General features: G+C 40.8%; 1 protein-coding gene across 1 annotated transcript in view; it reads right to left on the reverse strand.

Annotated features, from left to right (window-relative positions):
* Positions 1–213: 213 nt before the first annotated feature.
* Positions 214–27,727, reverse strand: part of ADAL (adenosine deaminase like) — a 169,712-nt gene continuing 142,198 nt past the window's right edge. Inside the window, 2 exon segments of the mRNA XM_053717547.1 lie at positions 214–3,122; positions 23,614–23,714. Of these exon segments, the coding sequence (XP_053573522.1) occupies positions 2,925–3,122; positions 23,614–23,714 (299 nt within the window). The 3' untranslated portion in view covers positions 214–2,924.

A 27,727-nucleotide genomic window follows, 5' to 3' on the forward strand; every position in this document is an offset into this window, starting at 1 on the left:
TAAGTTTGGATCCAAAAGTGCTTCACTAGTTTTCATTTCCCTTCTTTAGTTTTTAGGTTATTTGAGACAAGTTGGGGCCCAAGAGTGGTCCCATATACCAGTTAGAAGGTTATATTACTGGTTAAATATTACACAAACATAAATCTGAGGTTTATAAGTCAAATTTTACCTGGGAATTACAGACTAAATATCAGTTATTAGAACAACCTTGAATTGTTTGAAATATTTTTATTTTAAGCACAATCTTGTTATAAAAGTATATATGACATTGTTTTGCTATAGTACACACACACCTATTACTTAATACTTGTGTTAAATGTTGATGCTTGCCTAGGGACGGCGCTCCTGCTAGGCAGCCACCTAGCAAATGAAAGTGACGTTCCGTCTGCTGTCTGATAAGAAATAAGGACCGTCCACTTAGTCATAGCATTCTAATGAAGGTATGTGACTCACCACCTCTCATCAGATTCTTAAACAGTGGCGGCCGTGCGCACTACACTGCAGCCATCAGATTGCTGTACAGTCTAACAATCTGATGGATGTTAGTGGTCTGATAAGTTTGCGATTCTGATGTAGCCTCTTTTACTTGCCATACGAAGTCTGAGACTGGTGCCTTTGCATCTGCTGCCTATGAAGCAGAATATAATATGTGAATGCCCTAGAACTCTCTCTACCTAGCTTATTGTGCACTGATAATACATTATAAAATGAATCTAGCCAATGTTGTCTCTTGAAAGCCTTTCCTATATCCTTCACTGGAATCCCTCTCTAGTTTTGTCTGCTTCTTGGCATAATATCCATCTATCTTCATACAGATATGTAGGCCCTTTCTTTATTAAAACTAAGGCATAAAATATTAACAATAAATTCCAGAGATAAATGTTTCTAATATAGTCCCACATTAGGTTATGTTGCCTGTAAAAACAAAGGTAGGTCTCGATAGAGAGACATTTTCACAGTGCTGAGAACAAATACTTTAGTCGCCAAGGTAACACATTATCTCACACACAGGCCCCTGCTCACCCTACCTACCCCACACACACAGCCCCCAGCTCACCCTAGCTGCCCCTCATACACAAACAGACCCTTGTTCACCCTACCTCCCTCTTCCTCTCACACACATGGCCCACAGATCACCCTAGCTGCCCCTCTTACACAAACAGACCCCTGTTCACCCTACCTCCCTCTTCCTCTCACACACACAGCCCCCAGCTCACCCTAGCTGCCCCTCTTACACAAACCCCTGTTCGCCCTACCTCCCTCTTCCTCTCACACACACAGCCCCCTGCTCACCCTAGCTACCCCTCCTACACAAACAGACCCTTGTTCGCCCTACCTCCCTCTTCCTCTCACACACATGGCCCACAGCTCACCCTAGCTGCCCCTCTTACACAAACAGACCCCTGTTCAGCCTACCTCCCTCTTCCTCTCACACACACGGCCCCCAGCTCACCCTAGCTGCCCCTCTTACACAAACAGACCCCTGTTCAGCCTACCTCCCTCTTCCTCTCACACACAGAGCCCCCAGCTCACCCTAGCTGCCCCTCTTACACAAACAGACCCCTGTTCAGCCTACCTCCCTCTTCCTCTCACACACACGGCCCCCAGCTCACCCTAGCTGCCCCTCTTACACAAACAGACCCCTGTTCAGCCTACCTCCCTCTTCCTCTCACACACAGAGCCCCCAGCTCACCCTAGCTGCCCCTCTTACACAAACAGACCCCTGTTTAGCCTACCTCCCTCTTCCTCTCACACACACGGCCCCCAGCTCACCCTAGCTGCCCCTCTTACACAAACAGACCCCTGTTCAGCCTACCTCCCTCTTCCTCTCACACACAGAGCCCCCAGCTCACCCTAGCTGCCCCTCTTACACAAACAGACCCCTGTTCAGCCTACCTCCCTCTTCCTCTCACACACACGGCCCCCAGCTCACCCTAGCTGCCCCTCTTACACAAACAGACCCCTGTTCACCCTACCTCCCTCTATCTCTCACACACACAGCCCCCAGCTCACCCTAGCTGCCCCTCTTACACAAACAGACCCCTGTTCACCCTACCTCCCTCTTCCTCTCACACACACAGCCCCTTACTCACCCTACACAAACACATCCCCCAGATCACCCTATCTGCCCTCTCACACAAACAGTAAGAGCAGTGACACGAAACATCCCATTTCACCTAGGGCTATTTAATTTTATAATTATTGTTATTATTAATAATAATAATAATATGCACTAGAGCGTCCCTTTAATCCATATTTTGTATGCCACTAAACGTTAAGGGCTGTGTTTTGTGAGTTACTGTCAGTTACTTACCTGCATTAGGGTGGACAGCAGGTCATGTAATGACACTTAGGTGTATTATAGTAACCAGTAGCAAACATATGTAATCATTTATTTATTTTTTCTTGGTGGTGGTGGGGGGGGGGGCGCAAGTAGCTGGTCTTGTCTAGGGCGCAAAATAGTCTAGCACCGGCCCTGCCTCTAATGAATTCAGTTGTAAACCTCAATAAAAAATATTTTAAAAAAATGTCATCCATGCCCTACAGTATGACTTCACATAACCAGGGATGAAGCTTCCACTAGTTTACCTGTTTGTGAAAAAACTATACTCGCAGAAAAATAGGATTCTTACACAGACATGATCTTTACACTTTTCTATATTCTGCTACATAATAACTATACCATGAAAAGGTCTCAAATTCATTTGTAGTTTAAAATATCTTTTTAGTACTTGGAAACACAGCTAAAAGAATAATGATATTTTTAGATATATCTAATACATTTTTTAAAATAACTGCACCATATTTATCAGCAATGTACAAATCAGAATAAAATATATTTTCTAGATTCTGTTTCAGCAGGACGGAAGAGTGGCAATATTCTTTGTATATTTTGTGTAAGCTGCGCCACCTAGATGTGGCTTTTATACTACATCTGTCAACATGACTCTCAGCTTCTTCCACTTTTCTTTTAAGTTGGATTTGGTGTCCTCTGATGCAAATATATAATTAATTGCCTGGTAAGAGAGGTCCCATATTTGATGTGGACTCAAGTTAAATGTATCAGCAGCAATCTGATATTCCTGCGAAAGATCAGTAGCAAAGACACCTTTATCATCAGTCTGCAGAAAAAAAAGAATCACAAGTTAATTTATGTTAAGCAGGTGATCAGACCTCTCCATATTCTGTTTTTGATATAAATTTTCAAACAGACAATTAGACACAGCAGTAAATTAATTTGTTTCTGAAAAGCTAAACTATCTTACAGACACACACACATATATGGTGTATCTCTCTCTCTCTATATATATATAGATGTGTGTGTGTATATATATATATATATATATATATATATATATATACACACACATATACATATATACACACATATACATATATATATATATATATATACACACACACACACACATATATATATATATATATATATATATATATATATACACACAGTTGTGCTTATAAGTTTACATACCCTAGCAGAATTCATGATTTCTTGGCCATTTTTCAGAGAATATGAATGGTAACACAAAAACTTTTCTTTCACTCATGGGGCCCGATCCGATATGCAGCGTCGCCCGCAATTTTGCGCTGGTTTGGTATCACATATACGGCGTAACATAGAAGTTACGCTCGTATATTTCACCCTTCGGCCGTAGTTTTTTGGCCCAGGCCATAGTTTTTGGCCCATAGAGTGATATACCAAACCTGCGCAGTTTGGTATCCAATATACAGCGTAAGGACTTACGTGGCGAAAATGGAGAAATCTTACTCCATTTTCACCTCGCCACAAATTGCAGGCGTAGTAAGCCTTACGCTGAGTATTGGAGCCCTGTAACTCCCTAAACTACCTGCAAAATAAAACCTAACACCTATGCACAATGTCTATCTACCTGTCAACCGCAATCCCCCACCGCAATCTTTAATAAAGTGCTTAACCCCTAAACCGCCGCCAGCTACATTAAATGTCTTATCCCCTAATCTGATCCCCCTACACCGCCGCCAGTTACATTAAATGTCTAAACCCCTAATGTGATCCTCCTACACCGCCACCAGCTACATTAAATGTCTTACCCCCTAATCTGATCCCCCTACACCGCTGCCAGCTACATTAAATGTCTAACCCCCTAATGTGATCCCCCTACACCGCCGCCACCTATATTAAAATTATTACCCCCTAATGTGAGCCCCCTACCCCGCCGCCACCTACATTAACTCTATTAACCCCTAATCTGATCCTCCTACACCGCCACCACCTATAATAACTACATTAACCCCTAATCTGACCCCCCTACACCGCCGCCACCTATATTAAATTTACAGACTAATTATTTAAGATTCCTTCTTTATAATTATAAAGGACTGTAATTCAAAAGACATTATGAAATAATAAAACAGTTTTATTTGTCAAAAGTTTACTGAACATGTTTATAAATAAAAAATATTACAATAAAATATTAAATTTAAAGGGGCGATGCAATTGGGTTGTAGGGCTGTTATATAACATCAATCTGACATTTGTATGGAGGTTCGACTCTAAGTTGAACAGTCTTTCTCCAACATTGGTGTGTCCGGTCCACGGCGTCATCCTTACTTGTGGGAATATCTCTTCCCCAACAGGAAATGGCAAAGAGTCCCAGCAAAGCTGGCCACATAGTCCCTCCTAGGCTCCGCCCACCCCAGTCATTCTCTTTGCCGTTGCACAGGCAACATCTCCACGGAGATGGTTAAGAGTATGTGGTGTTTAGTTGCAGTTTTTTATTCTACTATCAAGAGTTTGTTATTTTAAAATAGTGCTGGTATGTACTATTTACTCTGAAACAGAAAAGGATGAAGATTTCTGTTTGTGAGAGGAAGATGATTTTAGCAGAAAGTAACTAAAATCGATTGCTGTTTCCACATAGGACTGTTGAGATGAAGTAACTTCAGTTGGGGGAAACAGTTAGCAGACTTTTCTGCTTAAGGTATGACTAGCCATATTTCTAACAAGACTGTGTAATGCTGGAAGGCTGTCATTTCCCCTCATGGAGACCGGTAAGCCATTTTCTTAGTCTCAAACAGAATAAAGGGCTTAATATGGGCTATAAAACTGGTAGACACTTTTATGGGCTAAATCGATTGCTTTATTTGGACATTTTATACATGTTTATGCTGATAATTCACACTTATAAACTTGGGGAACGTTTTTTAACGTCAGGCACTATGTTAGACACCTTTTCCAGTCAGGAAGGGCCTTCCCAGTTGTAGGCTGAGCCTCATTTTCGCGCCATTACTGCACAGTTGTTTTTGAGAGCAAGACATGCAGATGCATGTGTGAGGACCTGAAAGTAGTTGGAAAAGTTCCTAAAAGGCGTCATTTGGTATCGTATTCCCCTCTGGGCTTGGTAAAGTCACAGCAAAGGCTGTAGCTGGGACTGTATAGGGGTTAAATCTGTAACTGACTCCGGTTTCGTTATTTTAAGGGTTAAAGCTCTGAAAATTGGTGTGCAATACTTTTAATGCTTTAAGACACTGTGGTGAAATTTTGGTAAATTTTGATCAATTCCTTCATATTTTTCCACATATTCAGTTATAAAGTGTGCTCTGTTTAAAATTTAATGAGACAGTAACGGTTTTGTTTTAAAACGGTTTTTGTGCTTTATTGACAAGTTTAAGCCTGTTTAACATGTCTGTGCCTTCAGATAAGCTATGTTCTATATGTATGAAAGCCAATGTGTCTCCCCCTTCAAAATTGTGTGATAATTGTGCCATAGCGTCCAAACAAAGTAAGGACAGTACTGCCACAGATAATGAAATTGCCCAAGATGATTCCTCAGATGAAGGGAGTAGACATGGTTCTACATCATCTCCTTCTGTGTCTACGCCAGTTTTGCCCATGCAGGAGGCCCCTTGTACTTCTAGCGCGCCAATGCTTATTACCATGCAACAATTGACGGCTGTAATGGATAACTCCATAGCAAATATTTTATCCAAAATGCCTGCATATCAGAGAAAGCGCGATTGCTCTGTTTTAAACACTGAAGAGCAGGAGGGTGCTGATGATAATTGTTCTGTCATACCCTCACACCAATCTGAAGGGGCCATGAGGGAGGTTTTGTCAGATGGGGAAATTTCAGATTCAGGAAAAATTTCTCAACAGGCTGAACCCGATGTTGTGACATTTAAATTTAAATTAGAACATCTCCGTGCACTGCTTAAGGAGGTGTTATCTACTCTGGATGATTGTGACAACTTGGTCATTCCATAAAAATTATGCAAGATGGACAAGTTCCTAGAGGTTCCGGTGCACCCCAACGCTTTTCCTATACCCAAGCGGGTGGCGGACATAGTGAATAAGGAGTGGGAGAAGCCCGGCATACCTTTTGTTCCCTCTCCTATATTTAAGAAATTATTTCCTATGGTCGACCCCAGAAAGGACTTATGGCAGACAGTCCCTAAGGTCGAGGGGGCAGTTTCTACTCTAAACAAGCGCACTACTATTCCTATCGAGGATAGTTGTGCTTTCACAGATCCTATGGATAAAAAATTGGAAGGTTTGCTTAAAAAGATTTTTGTACAACAAGGTTACCTTCTACAACCCATTTCGTGCATTGTTCCTGTCACTACAGCAGCGTGGTTCTGGTTCGCGCACTTAAGTTGGCTAACTCTTTTATTTTAGATGCTGCTTTGCAATTAGCTAGATTAGCGGCGAAAAATTCAGGGTTTTCAATTGTGGCGCGCAGAGCGCTTTGGCTAAAGTCTTGGTCAGCGGATGTATCATCCAAGACAAAATTGCTTAACATCCCCTTCAAGGGTAAAACTCTCTTTGGACCAGAATTGAAAGAGATTATCTCAGACATAACTGGGAAAAAGGGTCACGCCCTCCCACAAGATAGGCCTTTCAAGGCCAAGAATAAGTCTAATTTTCGTTCCTTTCGTAATTTCAGGAACGGACCGGGCTCTAATTCTGCATCCTCTAAGCAAGAGGGTAATACCTCAAAGACCAAACCAGCCTGGAAACCGATGCAAGGCTGGAACAAGGGTAAGCAGGCCAAGAAGCCTGCCGCTGCTAACAAAACAGCATGAAGGAGTAGCCCCCGATCCGGGACCGGATCTAGTGGGGGGCAGACTCTCTCTCTTTGCTCAGGCTTGGGCAAGAGATGTTCAGGATCCCTGGACGCTAGAAATAGTTTCTCAGGGTTATCTTCTGGAATTCAAGGAACTACCCCCAAGGGGAAGGTTCCACATGTCTCACTTATCCTCAAACCAAATAAAGAGACAGGCATTCTTACATTGTGTAGAAGACCTGTTAAAGATGGGAGTGATACACCCAGTTCCAATGACGGAACAAGGAATGGGATTTTACTCAAATCTGTTCGTAGTTCCCAAAAGAGAGGGAACCTTCAGACCAATTCTCGATTTAAAGATCCTAAACAAATTTCTCAGGGTACCATCGTTCAAAATGGAAACCATTCGAACGATTCTACCCACTATCCAGGAAGGTCAATTTATGACTACCGTGGATCTAAAGGATGCGTACCTACATATTCCTATCCACAAAGAACATCATCAGTTCCTAAGGTTCGCCTTTCTGGACAAACATTACCAGTTTGTGGCCCTCCCATTCGGATTAGCCACTGCTCCAAGGATTTTCACAAAGGTACTCGGGTCCCTTCTAGCGGTTCTAAGACCGAGGGGCATTGCAGTAGTACCATACTTGGACGACATTCTAATACAAGCATCGTCCCTTTCAAAATCAAAGGCTCATACAGACATCGTTCTGGCCTTTCTCAGATCTCACGGATGGAAGGTGAACATAGAAAAAAGTTCTCTGTCTCCGTCAACCAGAGTTCCCTTCTTGGGAACAATAATAGATTCCTTAGAAATGAAGATCTTTCTGACAGATGTCAGAAAGTCAAAACTTCTAAGCGCTTGTCAAGTTCTTCATTCTGTTCCACGTCCTTCCATAGCACAGTGCATGGAAGTAGTAGGGTTGATGGTTGCGGCAATGGACATAGTTCCTTTTGCGCGAATTCATCTAAGACCATTACAACTGTGCATGCTGAAACAGTGGAATGGGGACTATACAAACTTGTCTCCAGTGATTCAAGTAGATCAGAAGACCAGAGATTCACTCCGTTGGTGGATATCCCTGGACCACCTATCCCAGGGAATGAGCTTCCGCAGACCAGAGTGGGTCATTGTCACGACCGACGCCAGTCTAGTGGGCTGGGAATTCCTGAAAGCTCAGGGACTATGGTCTCGGGAAGAGTCTCTTCTCCCGATAAACATTCTGGAACTAAGAGCGATATTCAATGCTCTCAGGGCTTGGCCTCAGCTTGCAAAGGCCAGATTCATAAGATTCCAATCAGACAACATGACGACTGTTATATATATCAATCATCAGGGGGGAACAAGGAGTTCCCTGGCGATGAAAGAAGTAACCAAAATAATACAATGGGCGGAGAATCACTCCTGCCATCTATCTGCGATCCACATCCCAGGTGTGGAAAACTGGGAAGCGGATTATCGGAGTCGTCAGACATTCCATCCGGGGGAGTGGGAACTCCACCCGGAGATTTTTGCCCAATTGACTCAATTATGGGGCATTCCAGTCATGGATCTGATGGCGTCTCGTCAGAACTTCAAGGTTCCTTGCTACGGGTCCAGATCCAGGGATCCCAAGGCGACTCTAGTGGATGCACTAGTAGCGCCTTGGACCTTCAACCTAGCTTATGTGTTTCCACCGTTTCCTCTCATTCCCAGGCTGGTAGCCAGGATCAAACAGGAGAGGGCCTCAGTGATCTTGATAGCCCCTGCGTGGCCACGCAGGACTTGGTATGCAGACCTGGTGAATATGTCATCGGTTCCACCATGGAAGCTACCTTTGAGACAGGACCTTCTTGTTCAGGGTCCATTCGAACATCCAAATCTGGTCTCCCTCCAGCTGACGGCTTGGAGATTGAACTCTTGATTCTATCAAAGCGTGGGTTTTCAGATTCTGTGATTGATACTCTGGTTCAGGCCAGAAAAACTAGAAAGATTTACCATAAGATATGGAAAAGATATATCTGCTGGTGTGAATCCAAGGGATTACCTTGGAATAAGATAAAAATTCCTAAGATTCTTTCCTTTCTGCAAGAAGGTTTGGATAAAGGATTATCTGCGAGTTCTCTAAAGGGACAGATTTCTGCTTTATCTGTCTTACTACACAAACGACTGGCAGCTATGCCAGATGTTCAAGCATTTGTTCAGGCTCTGGTTAGGATCAAGTCTGTTTACAGACCTTTGACTCCTCCCTGGAGTTTAAATTTAGTTCTTTCAGTTCTTCAAGGGGTTCCGTTTGAACCTCTACATTCCATAGATATTAAGTTGTTATCTTGGAAAGTTTTGTTTTTGGTTGCTATTTCTTCTGCTAGAAGAGTTTCAGAGTTATCTGCTCTGCAGTGTGCTCCGCCCTATCTGGTGTTCCATGCAGATAAGGTGGTTTTGCGTACTAAGCCTGGTTTTCTTCCAAAGGTTGTTTCTAACAAAAATATTAACCAGGAGATAGTTGTACCTTCTTTGTGTCCGAATCCGGTTTCAAAGAAGGAACGTTTGTTACACAATTTGGACGTAGTCCGTGCTCTAAAATTCTATTTAGAAGCTACAAAAGATTTCAGACAAACATCTTCTCTGTTTGTCGTCTATTCTGGTAAAAGGAGAGGTCAAAAAGCGACTTCTACCTCTCTTTCCTTTTGGCTTAAAAGCATCATCCGATTGGCTTACGAGACTGCCGGACGCCAGCCTCCTGAAAGAATCACAGCTCACTCCACTAGGGCTGTGGCTTCCACATGGGCCTTCAAGAACGAGGCTTCTGTTGATCAGATATGTAAGGCAGCGACTTGGTCTTCACTGCACACTTTTGCCAAATTTTACAAATTTGATACTTTTGCTTCTTCGGAGGCTATTTTTGGGAGAAAGGTTTTGCAAGCCGTGGTGCCTTCCGTTTAGGTAACCTGATTTGCTCCCTCCCTTCATCCGTGTCCTAAAGCTTTGGTATTGGTTCCCACAAGTAAGGATGACGCTGTGGACCGGACACACCAATGTTGGAGAAAACAGAATTTATGCTTACCTGATAAATTACTTTCTCCAACGGTGTGTCCGGTCCACGGCCCGCCCTGGTTTTTTAATCAGGTCTGATTAATTATTTTCTCTAACTACAGTCACCACGGTACCATATGGTTTCTCCTATATTTTTCCTCCTGTCCGTCGGTCGAATGACTGGGGTGGGCGGAGCCTAGGAGGGACTATGTGGCCAGCTTTGCTGGGACTCTTTGCCATTTCCTGTTGGGGAAGAGATATTCCCACAAGTAAGGATGACGCCGTGGACCGGACACACCGTTGGAGAAAGTAATTTATCAGGTAAGCATAAATTCTGTTTTCACTTTCCACCATACTGCATGGGGCCGAAAGATATGTTTGGGCCATTTTAGCCAGAGCTGGAAATCTGTTTATGAACTGCCCAGTACTTCAGGGGTTTGTCTGAACGAGGTACAGTGATCTCTACTACAATAATACAAATAACAGCAATTTGTATTGGCAGAACAGTAGTAAACAATTTTTAGTTTAGTCTCCACTCCAGTTTAAAATGAAATGGGAACATGCAGTTTGAAAAAACGCCACAAGGTAGCATATGAGTAGGAAGTGGAGGTATCGGTTTAAGTATCGGTGAATTTGCACGAGTATAAGTACTCATGCAAATACTTGGTATCGGTACCGATACTAGTATCGGTATAACCCTAATTAAAATAAATCTAAATAATATTAATAATATTAACTAAATTATTCCTATTTAAATCTAAATACTTACCTATAAAATAAACCCTAAGATAACTACAATATAATTAATAATTACATTGTAGCTATTTTAGGGTTTATATTTATTTTACAGGTAATTTGGTAATTATTTTAACTAGGTAGCTATTAAATAGTTATTAACTATTTAATAGCTATTGTACCTAGTTAAAATAAATACCAACTATTTAATAGCTACCTAGTTAAAATAATTACCAAATTACCTGTAAAATAAATCCTAACCTAAGTTACAAATACACCTACATTATCAATAAATTAATTAAATAAACTACAATTATCTAAACTAAAATATAATTAAATACACTAAACTAAATTACAAAAAAAACAAACACTAAATTACAAAAAATAAAAAAAAGATTACAAGAATTTTAAGATAATTACACCTAATCTAAGCCCCCTAATAAAATAACAAAGCCCCCCAAAATAATAAAATGTCCCCACCCTAAACTAAATTACAAAAGTAATCAGCTCTATTACCAGCCCTTAAAAGGGCCTTTTGCGGGGCATTGCCTTAAAGTAATCAGCTCTTTTACCTGTAAAAAAAAAAAAGAACAACCCCCCCCTCCCATTACAACCCACCACCCACACACCCCTACTCTAAAACCCACCCTATCCCCCCTTAAAAAAACCTAAGTCTAACCCCCAAGTGGTCCTTACCTGTCCTGAAGACCGGCGGAGAAGGTCCTGTTCCAGGCGGAGAAGTCTTCTTCCAGGCGGCGACCTCTTCTTCTTCCAGGAACCAGCCGGCGCGGAGGAGTTGAAGACCGTCCTCTCTGGAACTGAAGACTGGCGATGCAAGAACTGAAGATCGGCGACGCTGGAACTAAAGACCGGAGCCATGGAGCGTGGAGGATCCTCTTCATACGATCTCCGCTGTACACTGAATAGGAATTCAAGGTAAGCAATTAAAAATGGCGTCCCTTGAATTCCTATTGGCTGATTTGAGCCTTCAAATTCAAATCAGCCAATCGGATGAGAGCTACTTTAATTCTATTGGCTGATTTGAATAGCCAATTGAATAAGAGCTACTGTAATTCTATTGGCTGATTAGAATAGCCAATAGAATTACAGTGGCTCTTATTCCATTGGCTAGTGGTTAATATATTTAATATAGGTGGCGGTGTAGGGGGATTAGATTAGGGGTTAATAAATTTAATATAGGTGGCGGCGGTGTAGGGGGATTAGATTAGGGGTTAATAAATTTAATATAGGTGGCGGCGGTGTAGGGGGCTCAGATTAGGGATTAATGTAGTTATTATAGGTGGCGGCGGTGTAGGGGGATCATAATAGGGGGTTAGACATTTAATGTAGCTGGCGGCGGGGGAAGGGGAATTAGATTAGGGGTTAATGTAGTTATTATAGGTGGCAGCGGTGTAGGGGGATCATATTAGGGGGTTAGACATTTAATGTAGCTGGCGGCGGTGTAGGGGAATTAGATTAGGGGTTAATACAGTTAATATAGGTGGCGGCGGGGTAGGGGGCTCAGATTAGGGGTTAATATATATAATATAGGTGGCGGCGGTGTAGGGGGGCTCAGATTAGGGGGTAATACATATAATATAGGTGGCGGCAGGGTCCGGGAGCGGCGGTTTAGGGGTTAATACATTTATTGTTAGGAGTGAGAGGGGGGATTGCGGATAGAGGGGTATACGTGTCGGGCTATGTTTGGGAGGCATGTTAGACAGTAACAGGAGATTTAATATTTTAGTCAGTTTTTTTAGGCGGCGGCAGTTTCTAAAGTGCCGTAAGTCACTGGCGACTCCAGAAATTTGTACTTATGCAGATTTCTGGACATCGCTAGTTTGTCAGACTTACGGCACTTTAGCAACTGCCGGCGCCGTATATGAGATAGCTCGCTGTGCGAGCTGAAACTATGGGCGGCGCAGGTTTCCACGCTTGCGCCGAAACCTGCGCCGTATATCGGATCGTGCCCATGGTTAGCTTTTAACTGAAGCCATTTATTATCAATCAACTGTGTTTACTCTTTTTAAATCATAATGACAACAGAAACTACCCAAATGACTCTGATCAAAAGTTTACATACCCCAGTGTATTGCCCCCTTTAACATCAATGACAGCTCGAAGTCTTTTGTGGTATTTGTGGATGAGGCTCTTTATCTTCTCAGATGGTAAAGCTGCCCATTCTTCCTTGCTAAAAGCCTCCAGTTCCTGTAAATTCTTGGGCTGTCTTGCATGAACTGCACGTTTGAGACCTCCCCAGAGTGGCTCAATGATATTGAGGTCAGGAGACTGAGATGGCCACTCCAGAACCTTCACTTTATTCTGCTGTAGCCAACGACAGGTTGATTTGGCCTTGCGTTTAGGATCATTGTCATGTTGGAATGTCCAAGTACGTCCCATGCGCAGCTTCCGGGCTGATGAATGCAAATTTTCCTCCAGTATTTTTTGATAACATACTGCATTCACCTTGCCATCAATTCTGACCAAATTTCCTGTGCCTTTGTAGCTCACACATCCCCGAAACATCAGCGATCCACCAGTAGGAATAGTATACCTTTCATCATAGGCCTTGTTGACTCCTCTCCAAATGTAGCATTTATGGTTGTGGCCAAAAAGCTCAATTTTGGTCTCATCACTCCAAATGAAGATTTAAAGGCTTGTCTCTGTGCTGTTTGGTGTATTGTAAGCGGGATACTTTGTGGCGTTTGCGTAGTAATGGCGTTCTTCTGGCGACTCGACCATGCAGCCCATCTTTCTTCAAGTGCCTCCTTATTGTGCATCTTTAAACAGCCACACCACATGTTTTCAGAGAGTCCTGTATTTCACCTGAAGTTATTTGTGGGTTTTTCTTTGCATCCCGAACAATTTTTCTGGCAGTTGTGGCTGAAATTTTAGTTGGTCTACCTGACTGTGGTTTGGTTTCAACAGAACCCCTCATTTTCCACTTCTTGATTAGCGTTTGAACACTGCTGATTGGCATTCTCAATTCCTTGGATATCTTTTTATATCCCTTTCCTGTTTTATACAGTTCAACTACCTTTTCCTGCAGATACTTTGATAATTCTTTTGCTTTTCCCATGACTCAGAATACAGAAACGTCAGTGCAGCACTGGATGAAAGATGCAAGGGTCTGTCAGGAGTCCAGAAACTCATTGACCTTTTATACACACACACACTAATTACAAGCTAACAGATCACAGGTGAGGATGGTTATCTTTAATAGCCATTCAAACCCCTTTGTGTCAACGTGTGTGCACCAGGGTATTTAAACTTTAGATCAGGGTCATTTGGGTAGTTTCTGTTGTCATTATGATTTAAAAAGAGTAAACACAGTTGATTGATAATAAATGGCTTCAGACAAATACTAACCATGAGTGAAAAAGGTTTTTGTGTTATCATTCACTGCTATGTGTTGTACTTGAGCGCAACACATAACTTTTAACTTGTAATATGAGCGGTGTTTAGCACGGTCGCGATATCCACTGAAATTATAGGGCACGTTAAAGGGATGTTGACTAAACATTCTCTGGTTATTCAGTTTCATCATAGACTTGTAATACTAGATTGTTGGCAAATGCTAGGGGGGTCCACCAATATAGGCCTAGTTTGTATTGAGGTGGTAAATTGTGGAAACTGGTGATAAAAATATTTATCTCTATTAACCCTTTCCTGTTTCGATGTAGACAAATTGAAATCACGCGATCATGCACACAATCGCGAGATTTCAATTATTGGATCGGGTCTGTGGGGCGTCCCTATAACCCTAGGAACGCCCTCCAGACCGCAATCAAATCCAGGAAGCGTAGTAGGCTTCAGGACAGCCGTTGGCTATGACGTTCTATTCCGTCATAAAAGCTCTAAAGCCCAGTGTAATTATGACAGAATAGAACGGCATAACGGCATTAAAAGGTTAAAGTCAATGGAGAATTTTATGTTACCACCAGTTTCCAAACTTTACCACCTCGAAGGAAAATAGGCCATAGATAGCACACCCTGAAATAGTACTCCACTTGTAATCTAGACCTATATGTTGAAGGAAAAAATAAAAAAATTATAATTAGAAACTGCTGTCAGCAGCTCTTAAAATACTGAATAGTTCTAACAAATAAATTATTAAACGGAAGGTTGCTATGTGACGATTTACAGATCATACAAAACAACTAAACTAAGTTTAACTGCAACTTTCCATTCCAACAAGAATAATGGTTAAACAACTTGCAGGGCTGCTGTAATGATCAATTTATATGTGGCAAGTATTAAAGGGACACTAAACCCAATTTTTCTCTTTTGTGATTCAGATAGAGCATGCAATTTTAAGTAACTGTCTAATTTACTCCTATTATCAATTTTTGTTCTCTTGTTATCTTTATTTGAAAAAGAAGGCATCTAAGGAGCCAGACAATTTTTGGTTCAGATACTTGGACAGCACTTGTTTATTGGTGGGTGAATGTATCCACCAATCAGCAAGAACAACCCAGGGTGTTCACCAAAAATGGGCCGGCATCTAAACTAACATTCTTGCTTTTCAAATAAAGATACCAAAAGAATGAAGAAAATTTGATAATAGGAATAAATTAGAAAGCTGCTTAAAATTGCATGCTCTATCTGAATCATAAAAGATAACATTTGGGTTCAGTGTCCCTTTAACCCCTTAAGGACCAACGACGTACAGGGTACGTCCTACAAAAAAAATGTCCTTAGCGACCAAGGACGTACCCTGTACGTTGTTGATTCCTTTAAGCTGTGGAAGCGATCCTGATCGCCTCCAGCCATTTTCCTGTTATTGCAGTGATGCCTCGATATTGAGGTATCCTTCAATAATAGTTTTTAGCCATCCAATGCTGAGAGAGCCACTCTGTGGCCATCTCTGCATCGGACATCGATGGCCACGATCGTTGGTGGGAGGGAGGCGGGTCGGCGGCCATCGGTGGGAGGAATTAGTCAGAGGGGGGGCGGGATCATGGGCAGAGTTACCGGGAGCGCACACGGGCGCGTGTGCGTTCACGGGGCGGGAGCGGATGGGAACCGCTACACTATGGAACATTTGGCCAAATAAAGTGGGAGAGAGGAGGGAGGGAATTGTGATCTAAGGGATCTGGGAGGGGGTGGGTTTTTGAGGGGGGGAAGCTACACTACAGAAAAATAGGGAGAAAAAAACCAAAACATTTTATTGTAAACTCGGTACTGGCAAACAGCTGCCAGTACCCAAGATGGTGAAAATAAGGTAGAGTGGGAGGGTTAGAGATAAAAGATACCTTTTATTTTAGTACTGGCACACTTTCTGCCAGTACTTAAGATGGCGGGGACAATTGTGGGGTGGGGGAGGAAAGAGAGCTGTTTGGGAGGGATCAGGGGGTGTGATGTGTTAGGTGGGAGGCTGATCTCTACACTAAAGCTAAAATTAATCCTGCAAGCTTCCTACAAGCTACCTAATTAACCCCTTCACTACTGGGCATAATACAAGTGTGGTGAGCAGCGGCATATAGTGGCCTTCTAATTACCAAAAAGCAACGCCAAAGCCATAAACTATATGTCTGTAAATGCTTCTCTGGGATCTTCTTTGTTCAGAAATAGCAACCATTTGTGCCATAATTGAACAAGCTGTTTGTAAATAATTTCAGTGAGAAACCTAACATTTGTGAAAAAAATTGTGAAAAAGTGACTGATTATTTTTATTTGATCGCATATGGAGGTGAAATGGTGGCATGAAATATACCAAAATGGGCCTAGATCAATACTTTTGGTTGTCTACTAAAAAAAATATATACATGTCATCAAGGGATATTCAGGGATTCCTGACGTTCCAATGTAATATAGAACAAAAGTAGCAGACGCACCACAAAGTCCTTATGCAGAGGTTCTCTTTATTGTCACAAACTGGGAGCCAGGAAAGCAGAACAACGTTTCGGGCTACAAACCCTTATTCATGTACATGAATAAGGGTTTGTAGCCCGAAACGTTGTTCTGCTTTCCTGGCTCCCAGTTTGTGACAATAAAGAGAACCTCTGCATAAGGACTTTGTGGTGCGTCTGCTACTTTTGTTCTATATTACTTTGAGGATTTTTGCAGTAATCCTACTGCAGTATGCACCCTATTAAGGATTGAAGTGCTGGATTTTTGAATTGCTATGACGTTCCAATGTAACTATCGCTAATTTTGAAAAAAGTTGTCATGCCGCTCTAGCTGTTGCTAGGGATGCGGCGCCTGTTCATTGCCTAGGGGGAAGTCGGCTCCTCTCTGCGTGCGGCGGTGACGAATCCTGCGCCTATGTAAGTAACTTCACTCCTACAGATCACTGCCCAAGTATAGGTGTTACTTACTGTTCTCCTGGGTTGTGATTATTTGTATGCTGGACTGTTATATTGTTGCTGAACCTTGCCTGTTTGACCACTCTGCCTGTTTTACCCTTAAACTGCTGGATTGATATACTGCTGCTGAACCTTGCTTTTCTGACCACTCTGCCTGTTTAACCATTAACTGCTGGATTGATTTACTGTTGCCGATCCCTGCCTGCCTGACCATCCTAGTGGTTTACCCTTGAACTACCTTTCTCTGGTTTCCTATTTATTGCCGCCAAGGACTGTCCTCCTGTGGTAAGTGCCACTTATCTCACCTTGCAAACCTTCTCCACTCTGGGATATTCCCTATCATTCCGGCTCGACGCCGGGATAACAGGACTACTGTCCGAGATCGGTCTGATAGAGGAGTATCCCATGAGCATTACAAAAGTGGTTTGGAAATAGCAAAGTGCTACTTGTATTTATTGCCCTATAACTTGCAAAAAAAGCAAAGAACATGTAAACATTGGGTATTTCTAAACTCAGGACAAAATTTAGAAAGTATTTAGCATGGGTATTTTGTTGGTGGTTGAAGATGTGTAACAGATTTTGGTAGTCAAAGTTAGAAAAAGTGTGTTTTTTTCCATTTTTTCATCATATTTTATCATTTTTTATAGTAAATTATAAGATATGAGGAAAATAATGGTATCTTTAGAAAGTCCATTTAATGGCGAGAAAAACGGTATATAATATGTATGGGTACAGTAAATGAGTAAGAGGAAAATTAGAGCTAAATACAAACACTGCAGAAATGTAAAAATAACCTTGGTCATAAACAGACAGAAAATGGAAAAGTGCTGTGGTCCTTAAGGGGTTAAGTTGTAAAAATATTTTTCTTTCATGTAATTGGCAAGAGTCCATGAGCTAGTGACGTATGGGATATACAATCCTACCAGGAGGGGCAAAGTTTCCCAAACCTCAAAATGCCTATAAATACACCCCTCACCACACCCACAATTCAGTTTTACAAACTTTGCCTCCTATAGAGGTGGTGAAGTAAGTTTGTGCTAAGATTTCTACGTTGATATGCGCTTCTTAGCATTGTTGAAGCCCGATTCCTCTCAGAGTACAGCGAATGTCAGAGGGACGTGAAGGGAGTATCATTTATTGAATACAATGATTTCCCTAACGGGGGTCTATTTCATAGGTTCTCTGTTATCGGTCGTAGAGATTCATCTCCTACCTCCCTTTTCAGATTGACGATATACTCTCAATTTACCATTACCTCTACTGATAACTGTTTTAGTACTGGTTTGGCTATCTGCTATATGTGGATGGGTGTCTTTTGATGTCTCAATCTGATCCTGCCTCAGAAGTTTCTGCTGGAACATTGCTGCCTGACATCGGTTCTACCAAAGCTAAGTGCATTTGTTGTAAGATTGTGGAAATTATTTTGCCAAATGTCATTTGTAATAGTTGTCATGATAAACTTTTACATGCAGATAGTGTGTCCATCATTAATAGTACATTGCCAGTTGCAGTTCCTTCAACTTCTAATGTACATGATATACCTATGAATTTTAAAGAATTTGTTTCTGATTCTATCCAGAAGGCTTTGTCTGCATTTCCACCTTCTAATAAATGTAAAAGGTCTTTTAAAACTTCTCATTCAGTTGATGAAATTTTAATGACCAACAACATAATAATTTATCCTCCTCTGATGAGGCTCTATCTGATACAGAAGATCCTTCCTCAGACATTGACACTGACAAATCTACTTATTTATTTAAAATAGAGTATATGCGTTCTTTATTAAAAGAAGTGTTAATTACTTTGGATATTGAGGTAACCAGTCCTCTTGACGTTAAGTCTAATAAACTTTTAAATGCTGTTTTTAAACCTCCTGTGGTTGCTCCAGGGGTTTTTCCTATTCCTGAGGCTATTTCTGATATGATTTCTTAGGAATGGAATAAGCCAGGTACTTCTTTTATTCCTTCTTCAAGGTTTAAAAAATTGTATCCTTTACCAGCAAATTCTATAGAGTTTTGGGAAAAGTTGATGGGGCTATTTCTACTCTTGCTAAACGTACCACTATTCCTATGGAAGATAGTACTTCTTTTAAGGATCCTTCAGATAGGAAGCTTGAATCTTATCTAAGGAAAGCCTATTTATATTCAGGTCATCTTCTCAGACCTGCAATTTCTTTGGCTGATGTTGCGGCTGCATCAACTTTCTGGTTGGAAAATTTAGCGCAACAAGAATTGGATTCTGACATATCTAGCATTATTTGCTTACTGCAATATGCTAATCATTTTATTTGTGATGCCACTTTTGATATCATCAAAATTGATGTTAGATCCATGTCTTTAGCTATATTAGCTAGAAGAGCTTTGTTGCTTAAATCTTGGAATGCTGATATGACCTCTAAATCTAGATTACTCTCTCTTTCCAAGGTAATAATTTATTTGGTTCTCAATTGGATTCTATTATTTCAACTGTCACTGGGGGAAAGGGAGTTTTTCTGCCTCAGGATAAAAAACCTAAGGGTAAATCTAAGGCTTCTAACTGTTTTCGTTCCTTTCGTCAAAATAAGGAACAAAAACTCAATCCTTCCCCCAAGGAATCTGTTTCCAATTGGAAGCCTTCCTCAAATTGGAATAAATTCAAGCCATTTAAGAAACCAAAGTCAGCCCCTAAGTCCGCATGAAGGAGCGGCCCTCATTCCAGCTCAGCTGGTAGGGGGCAGATTAAGGTTTTTCAAGGATATTTTGATAAATTCTGTCCAAAATCAATGAATTCAGAGCATTGTCTCTCAAGGGTATCGAATAGGATTCAGAGTAAGACCTCCTATGAGAAGATTTTTTCTCTCACGTATCCCAGCAAATCCAGTAAAAGCTCAGGCTTTCCTGAAGTGTGTTTCAGACCTGGAGTCTTCAGGGGTAATCATGCCAGTTCCTTTTCAGGAACAAGGTTTGGGGTTTTATTCAAATCTATGCATTGTCCCAAAGAAGGAAAATTTATTCAGAGCAGTTCTGGATCTGAAAATTTTGAATTGTTTTGTAAGAGTACCAACTTTCAAGATGGTGACTATAAGGACTATTCTGCCTTTTGTTCAAAGAGGACATTATATGTCCACAATAGACTTGCAGGATGCATACCTTCATATTCTGATTCATCCAGAACATTATCAGTTCCTGAGATTCTCTTTTCTAGACAAGCATTACCAATTTGTTGCACTTCCATTTGGCCTAGCAACAGCTCCAAGAATCTTTTCAAGGTTCTAGGTGCCCTACTCTCTGTAATCAGAGAACAGGGTATTGTGGTGTTTCCTTATTTGGACGATATCTTGGTACTAGCTCAGTCTTTACATTCTGCAGAATCTCACACGAATCAACTAGTGTTGTTTCTTCGGAAACATGGTTGGAGGATCAATTTACCAAAAAGTTTCTTGATTCCTCAGACAAGGGTCACCTTTTTAGGCTTCCAGATAGATTCAGTGTCCATGACTCTGTCTCTAACAGAAAAGAGACGTTTAAAATTGGTTGCAGCCTGTCGGCACCTTCAGTCTCAGTCATTCCCTTCAGTGGCTATGTGCATGGAAGTTTTAGGTCTTATGACTGCAGCATCAGACGCAATGAGACCTCTACAGCTTTGTATGCTGAACCAATGGTGCAGGGATGATACAAAGATATCACAATTAATATCCTTAAATCCCAATGTACGACACTCTCTAACATGGTGGATAGATCACCATCGTTTAGTTCAAGGGGCTTCTTTTGTTCGGCCAACCTGGACTGTGATCACAACAGATGCGAGTCTTTCAGCTTGGAGAGCTGTTTGGGGATCTCTGACAGCACAAGGGGTTTGGAAATCTCAAGAGGCGAGATTACCAATAAATATTTTAGAACTCCGTGCAATTTTCAGAGCTCTTCAGTTTTGGCCTCTGTTAAAGAGAGAACCGTTCATTTGTTTTCAGACAGACAATATCACACCAGTGACATATGTCAATCATCAGGGTGGGACTCACAGTCCCCAAGCTATGAAAGAAGTATCTCGGATACTTGCTTGGGCAGAATCCAGCTCCTGTCTAATCTCTGCGGTGCATATCCAAGGTGTAGACAATTGGGAGGCGGATTATCTCAGCCATCAGACTTCACATCCAGGGGAGTGGTCTCTCCATCCAGATGTGTTTTCTCAGATTATTCAGATGTGGGGTCTTCCAGAAATAGATCTGATGGCTTCTCATCTAAACAAGGAACTTCCCAGATACCTGTCCAGGTCCAGGGATGTTCAGGCGGAAGCAGTGGATGCCCTGACACTTCCTTGGTGTTATCATCCTGCTTACATTTTCCCGCCTCTAGTTCTCCTTCCAAGAGTAATCTCCAAAATCATCATGGAACAATCGTTTGTGTTGCTGGTGGCTCCAGCATGGCCACACAGGTTTTGGTATGCAGATCTGGTTCGGATGTCCAGTTGCCAGCCTTGGCCACTTCCGTTAAGGCCGGACCTACTGTCTAAAGGTCCGTTTTTCCATCAGGATCTCAAATCATTAAATTTGAAGGTATGGAAATTGAACGCTTAGTACTAAGTCATAGAGGTTTCTCTGACTCAGTGATTAATACTATGTTACAAGCTCGTAAATCTGTGTCTAGAAAGATTCATTATAGAGTTTGGAAGACTTACATTTCATGGTGTTCTTCTCAATTTCTCTTGGCATTCTTTTAGAATTCCTAGAATTTTACGGTTTCTTCAGGATGGTTTGGATAAGGGTTTGTCTGCAAGTTCCTTGAAGGGACAAATCTCTGCTCTTTCTGTTTTATTTCACAGAAAGATTGCTATACTTCCTGATATTCACTGTTTTGTACAGGCTTTAGTTCATATTAAGCCTGTCATTAAATCAATTTCTCCTCCTTGGAGTCTTAATTTGGTTTTGAAGGCTTTACAGGCTCCTCCATTTGAGTCTATGCATTCTTTGGACATTAAACTACTTTCTTGGAAAGTGTTGTTCCTTTTGGCTATCTCTTCTGCTAGAAGAGTTTCTGAAATATCTGCTCTTTCTTGTGAGTCTCCTTTTCTGATTTTTCATCAGGATAAGGCAGTTTTGCAGACTTCTTTTCAATTTTTTCCTAAGGTTGTGAATTCTAACAACATTAGAGAATTTGTTGTCCCTTCCTTGTGTCCTAATCCTAAGAATTATTTGGAAAGATCCTTACATTCTTTGGAAGAGCTTTGAAATATTATGTGGAAGCTACTAAAGATTTCAGGAAGACTTCCAGTCTATTTGTTTTATTTTCTGGTCCTAGGAAAGGTCAGAAGGCTTCTGCTATTTGCATGGCTTCTTGGTTGAAACTTTTGATTCATCAAGCTTATTTGGAGTCGGGTCAGGCCCCGCCTCAGAGAATTACAGCTCATTCTACTAGATCAGTCTCCACTTTGTGGGCCTTTAAGAATGAAGCTTCAGTTGATCAGATTTACAAAGCGGCAACTTGGTCCTCTTTGCATACATTTACTAAATTCTACCGTTTTGATGTATTTGCTTCTTCGGAAGCAGTTTTTGGTAGAAAAGTTCTTCAGGCAGCTGTTTCAGTTTGATTCTTCTGCTTTTGATTTAAGTTTTTTTCTTTCATTTATGAGAATAAACTTATTTTTTTGGGTTGTGGATTAATTTTATCAGCGTAAAATGGCTGTTTTTATTTTTATCTCTCCCTCTCTAGTGACTCTTGCGTGGAATTCCACATCTTGGGTATTGCTATCCCATACGTCACTAGCTCATGGACTCTTGCCAATTACATGAAAGAAAACATAATTTATGTAAGAACTTACCTGATAAATTCATTTCTTTCATATTGGCAAGAGTCCATGAGGCCCACCCTTTTTATGGTGGTTATGTTTTTTTGTATAAAGCACAATTATTTTCAAATTTATTTTGTTGATGCTTTCTATTCCTTTCTTTATCACCCTACTGCTTGGCTATTTGTTAAACTAAATTGTGGGTGTGGTGAGGGGTGCATTTATAGGCATTTTGAGGTTTGGGAAACTTTGCCCCTCCTGGTAGGATTGTATATCCCATACATCAATAGCTCATGGACTCTTGCCAATATGAAAGAAATTAATTTATCAGGTAAGTTCTTACATAAATTATGTTATTCTCCCATCTCAGCACATAGGAGTTGTCTTTTTTTTGCATTGAAGGGTTTGTTAAAGATTTCAAGACATATAAAGAAAGCAAGCAATAATAATATATAGAAAATATAACAATTTATATGTGAAAAACTCTGTAGTTGATCCTATAGAATTTCATATTTTGAATTGGACAGGGAAAACTAGTAACAAAACATGACTCATGAATGATTAAACAAAGCAAAGTTTACCTCACTGGAAACAATGAAAATGTGCAGTACAGTGGGTATAGACTTCTGTGAGATCCTATATGTTGATTAGCTTGAGAGAGGAGTTATCTCTTTCAGCTTCTCATATTACAGCAAATGCTATTTATGTTTATTGTAAACCAGTTACTTACGCACAACACAGAAGCGTGGCCTAAGCTGTACCAAAATCCAAAATGATGTTGGTCAAAAGACTGCACTGTCTGCCCTTTAATGTTTGAAGTCAAGCAAAGCTCTGAAACAAAAAAAAAGAAACAAATTATTACAGCACCGGGCAGTTTTACACAACATTAAAATTAACACAATATGTTTATGAAACTTTGCCTTTCCTATAACTGTACCAACATTGGGCCAAATTACAAGTGGGGCGCTAATCAACGCTCCCACTCGAGGGTTAACTGCGCTAGAAGTAAGTTTTTTGCACGCGCAATTATTTCATTCATCGTATTATGAATTGAAAGCTGTTTTTACTTGCGCGCTAACCCGACGAGTGCAAAAAAGCCGTACATAGAATATTGCATGTGCGTTCAAGTATTCCCTTATAGACATCATAGGAGGAAAAAAAACCTAACACGCAGACTATAGGGGTCCTGCAAGCCCCACTTTATATAGAAGCAAAAATCAAGCGTAAAGTCCCAGCACTGTTTGATCCAAAATACTCCTTTATTGGGTTAAAAAGAAAGCCAACAAATAGCAGCGACGTTCAGAGCAGACGTAGGTAGTATGAAGACAGGTCATATTAATTATCTTACCACACCTAACAAAGGGTCATACCCGTGCATAAACTGTGCCCAATACAATTCTATGATCAGGGGTAAATATATAGCCCAAACAAACAATAATAAGAAAAGGGAGATCAATGGGTGCTATACCTGTGACACCAAATTCGTTGTCTATTTATTGAAGTGTCCATGTGGGCGGGGCTATGTGGGGTTTTCCATACGTCCCCTGAAAGATAGGATAAGTTCCCACAAGTCAAGTATTAGAAATAAAGACATGACTCTTCCTGTGTCAGCCCATTTTGCAAAGGCAGGACACACAGTAAGCCAACTCAGTTTCCAAGTCATAGACTATATCCCTAAATTAAGACGAGGGAGGGGACAGATAATTTATGGGGTTTTTTTTTTTAAAAAGGGGAGGTATGGTGGATACAAAATTGGGGACTCTGCATCCAGTAGGTTTAAATAAGGATTATGATTTACATTTATTTAAATGGTAATGTTTTTAAATTTTGATGTTTGAATTTTTATTTCATGAATTCATAACAAAATAATTCATTTGTAACTACAATGATGTTTTTAACTTTTTTTTTTATGTGTGTAAAATTAATCTGACCGGTAAACAAGAAATTTAAAAGGGTTTTGTTACTGTGTCCACTAGATAGCGCACAATTCACATTGATTGTGAGACATATGGAATTAAAGAGTAAATTAGTTCACAGGTGCTATAAAAGGATGTTGCTACCTGTATACTTTAGCATGAGTAAGGGCTATGTAGGCCCGAAACGTCGCTGCTATTTGCTGGCTTTCTTTTTAACCCAATAAAGGAGTATTTTGGATCAAACAGTGCTGGGACTTTACTCTTGATTTTTGCAATCGTGGTATAGATTAAACAGGGTGTTGGAAACATTCCTCTGACAGTTTGGTCCATATTGACATAATAGCATCACGCAGTTGCTGCAGATTTGTCGGCTGCACATCCATGATGCGTATATCCCATTCCACCACATCCCAAAGGTGTTCTATTGAATTGAGATCTGGTGACTGTGGGGCCATTGTAGTACAGTGAACTCATTGTCATGTTCAAGAAACCAGTTTGAGATTATTTGAGCTTTGTGACATGGTGCATTATCCTGCTGGAAGTAGCCATCAGAAGATGGGTACAGTGTAGTCATAAAGGGATGGACATGGTCAGCAACAATACTCATGTAGGCCGTGGCATTTAAACGATACTCAATTGGTACTAAGGGGCCCAAAGTGTGCCAAGAAAATATCCCCCACACCATTACACCACCATCCTGAACCGTTGATATAAGGCAGGATGGATCCATGCATTCACGTTTACGTTAAATTCTGACCCTACCATCTGAATGTCGCAGCTGAAATCGAGACTCATCAGACCAGGCAACGTTTTTTCCAGTCTTCTATTGTACAATTTTGGTGAGCCTATGCGAATTGTAGCCTCAGTTTCCTGTTCTTAGCTGACAGGAGTGGCACCCGGTGTCGTCTTCTGCTGCTGTAGCCCCTCTATTTCAAGGTTCGACCTGTTGTGCATTCAGAGATGGTATTCTGCATACCTTGGTTGTAATGAGTGGTTATTTTAAATAACTGTTGCCTTTCTATCATCACAAACCAGTCTGCACATTCTTCTCTCACCTCTGACATCAACAAGGCATTTTTTTAACAACTGCCGCTGAATGGATATTTTCTCTTTTTTTGGATCACTCTCTGTAAACCCTAGAGATGGTTGTGCGTGAAAATCCCAGTAGATCAGCAGTTTTTTTAAATACTCAGACCAGTTCGTCTGGCACCAACAACCATGCCTAAATGCATTGAGTTGCTGCCATGTGATTGACTGAGTAGCAATTTGTGTTACCAAGCAATTGAACAGGTGTACCTAATAAAGTGGCCGGTAAATGTATACACACACATATATACATACATACACACACACACACACACATATACATATGTAGCTCAGTGTTAAAGCCCTTTGCCTGCCTTTTTTTTTTTTAACACCTGAGACCTCATATCTTTGAGCCCTTATAACTTGTGTGCAGTTTTCTAAAAATACATTTTATTAGATGGTGTTATGAGTGGAAGTTAACTTTTTAATGTATTTTTGATGTGTTCTGTGTATCTTTATTGTTTTGCAAAACAGTTAACCAGAGCTCAGAGGACACAGTAAACATTCTAAGGTATATCATTCTATGGCTTGAGCGCCATTGCATTTACTTTCAATTCATAATACCAGCAGTAAGCCCGATGAGTGCAAAACCCTGCGACAAACCCCTTATCGCTCGCGCACAAACGTTTTCACTACACTCGTAATCTGGCCCATAGCTGGAACTAAATGCTTTATGGTAAGCCCTTTGAATGCCAGAGGATGCTGATGTGCACTTTACATGTGTGCATGTGACAACCCTCTATCTATACAATCAATTGGTAAAAAAAAAAATAACACAATATGATGCAGAATAAAGAACTAAAAGATAAAATAATTCATGCTTTCTGAACCCATCTAAGGCTATGAAGTAGACATGTAGGATTAAGTTGTGACCACCAGTCTAATTACCAATCACAAATATGTGATATAATTGACTTTTGCTAATATTTTGCTAATATGTAAAAATTTAAAATTCTGATTGCTTAGTTTATGAAGGCTACATTTCTCGTATCAGAGCAATTTACCCCCCCCCCCCCCCCCGCCCGGAATGTCATAGCTACACAGTATTGCAGCTGAGAGAGGCTCACTCTAAGCCGAAATGTGTAGTAGGAAACAACAACCATGTGTATGTCTTCAAAGACTTGCCGCTGCCCAAACATACTCATAGAATGATACACATGACAAGCCATTTTGTTTTTAATTTTTCAAGGCATTTCCAAAATGCTTGCAAAACACTCACATACACTCAAGTTGGTTGAATTAATTCTCTATTGAATTATATAGGATTTTGTCTTCACTAGTTAAACACTACATGATTACAATATATCTGCACAACCTGCTCACTGACACACACACCCTGTTCACTGATGCACACATTACATAGGCACATTTTGTTACAGTACTTGTATACATGAGCACATCCTGCTCACTACATATGCATGCTGCATATAAACACCATAGTGAAACAATGCCATTAAACATCATACTCACTAATACACACACCTCATACACAAAAACACTGCATACACATCACACACACACATACATACACTTGTGTGTGTGTACGTGCAGTGTTTTTATGTGTGAGGTGTGTGTGTATGCAGTGTTTTTGTGTGTGTGTGTACGGGCACACACCTTACACATAAAAACACTGCATGTGCACACACACACAAACACTGCATGCACACACCTCACACATAAAAACTCTGCACGCATACACACAAACACTGCATGCACACACCTCACACATAAAAACTCTGCATGCACACACCTCACACTATCTAGGTTATTCATTTTTCAGTGCCTTGCCCTGTTTGCATAATTTTCCTACTAAGTGATTAGTCCCATGTTAGATTATATATA

The sequence above is a fragment of the Bombina bombina genome, chromosome 6 (assembly GCF_027579735.1).
Source record: "Bombina bombina isolate aBomBom1 chromosome 6, aBomBom1.pri, whole genome shotgun sequence".
NCBI lineage: Eukaryota > Metazoa > Chordata > Amphibia > Anura > Bombinatoridae > Bombina > Bombina bombina.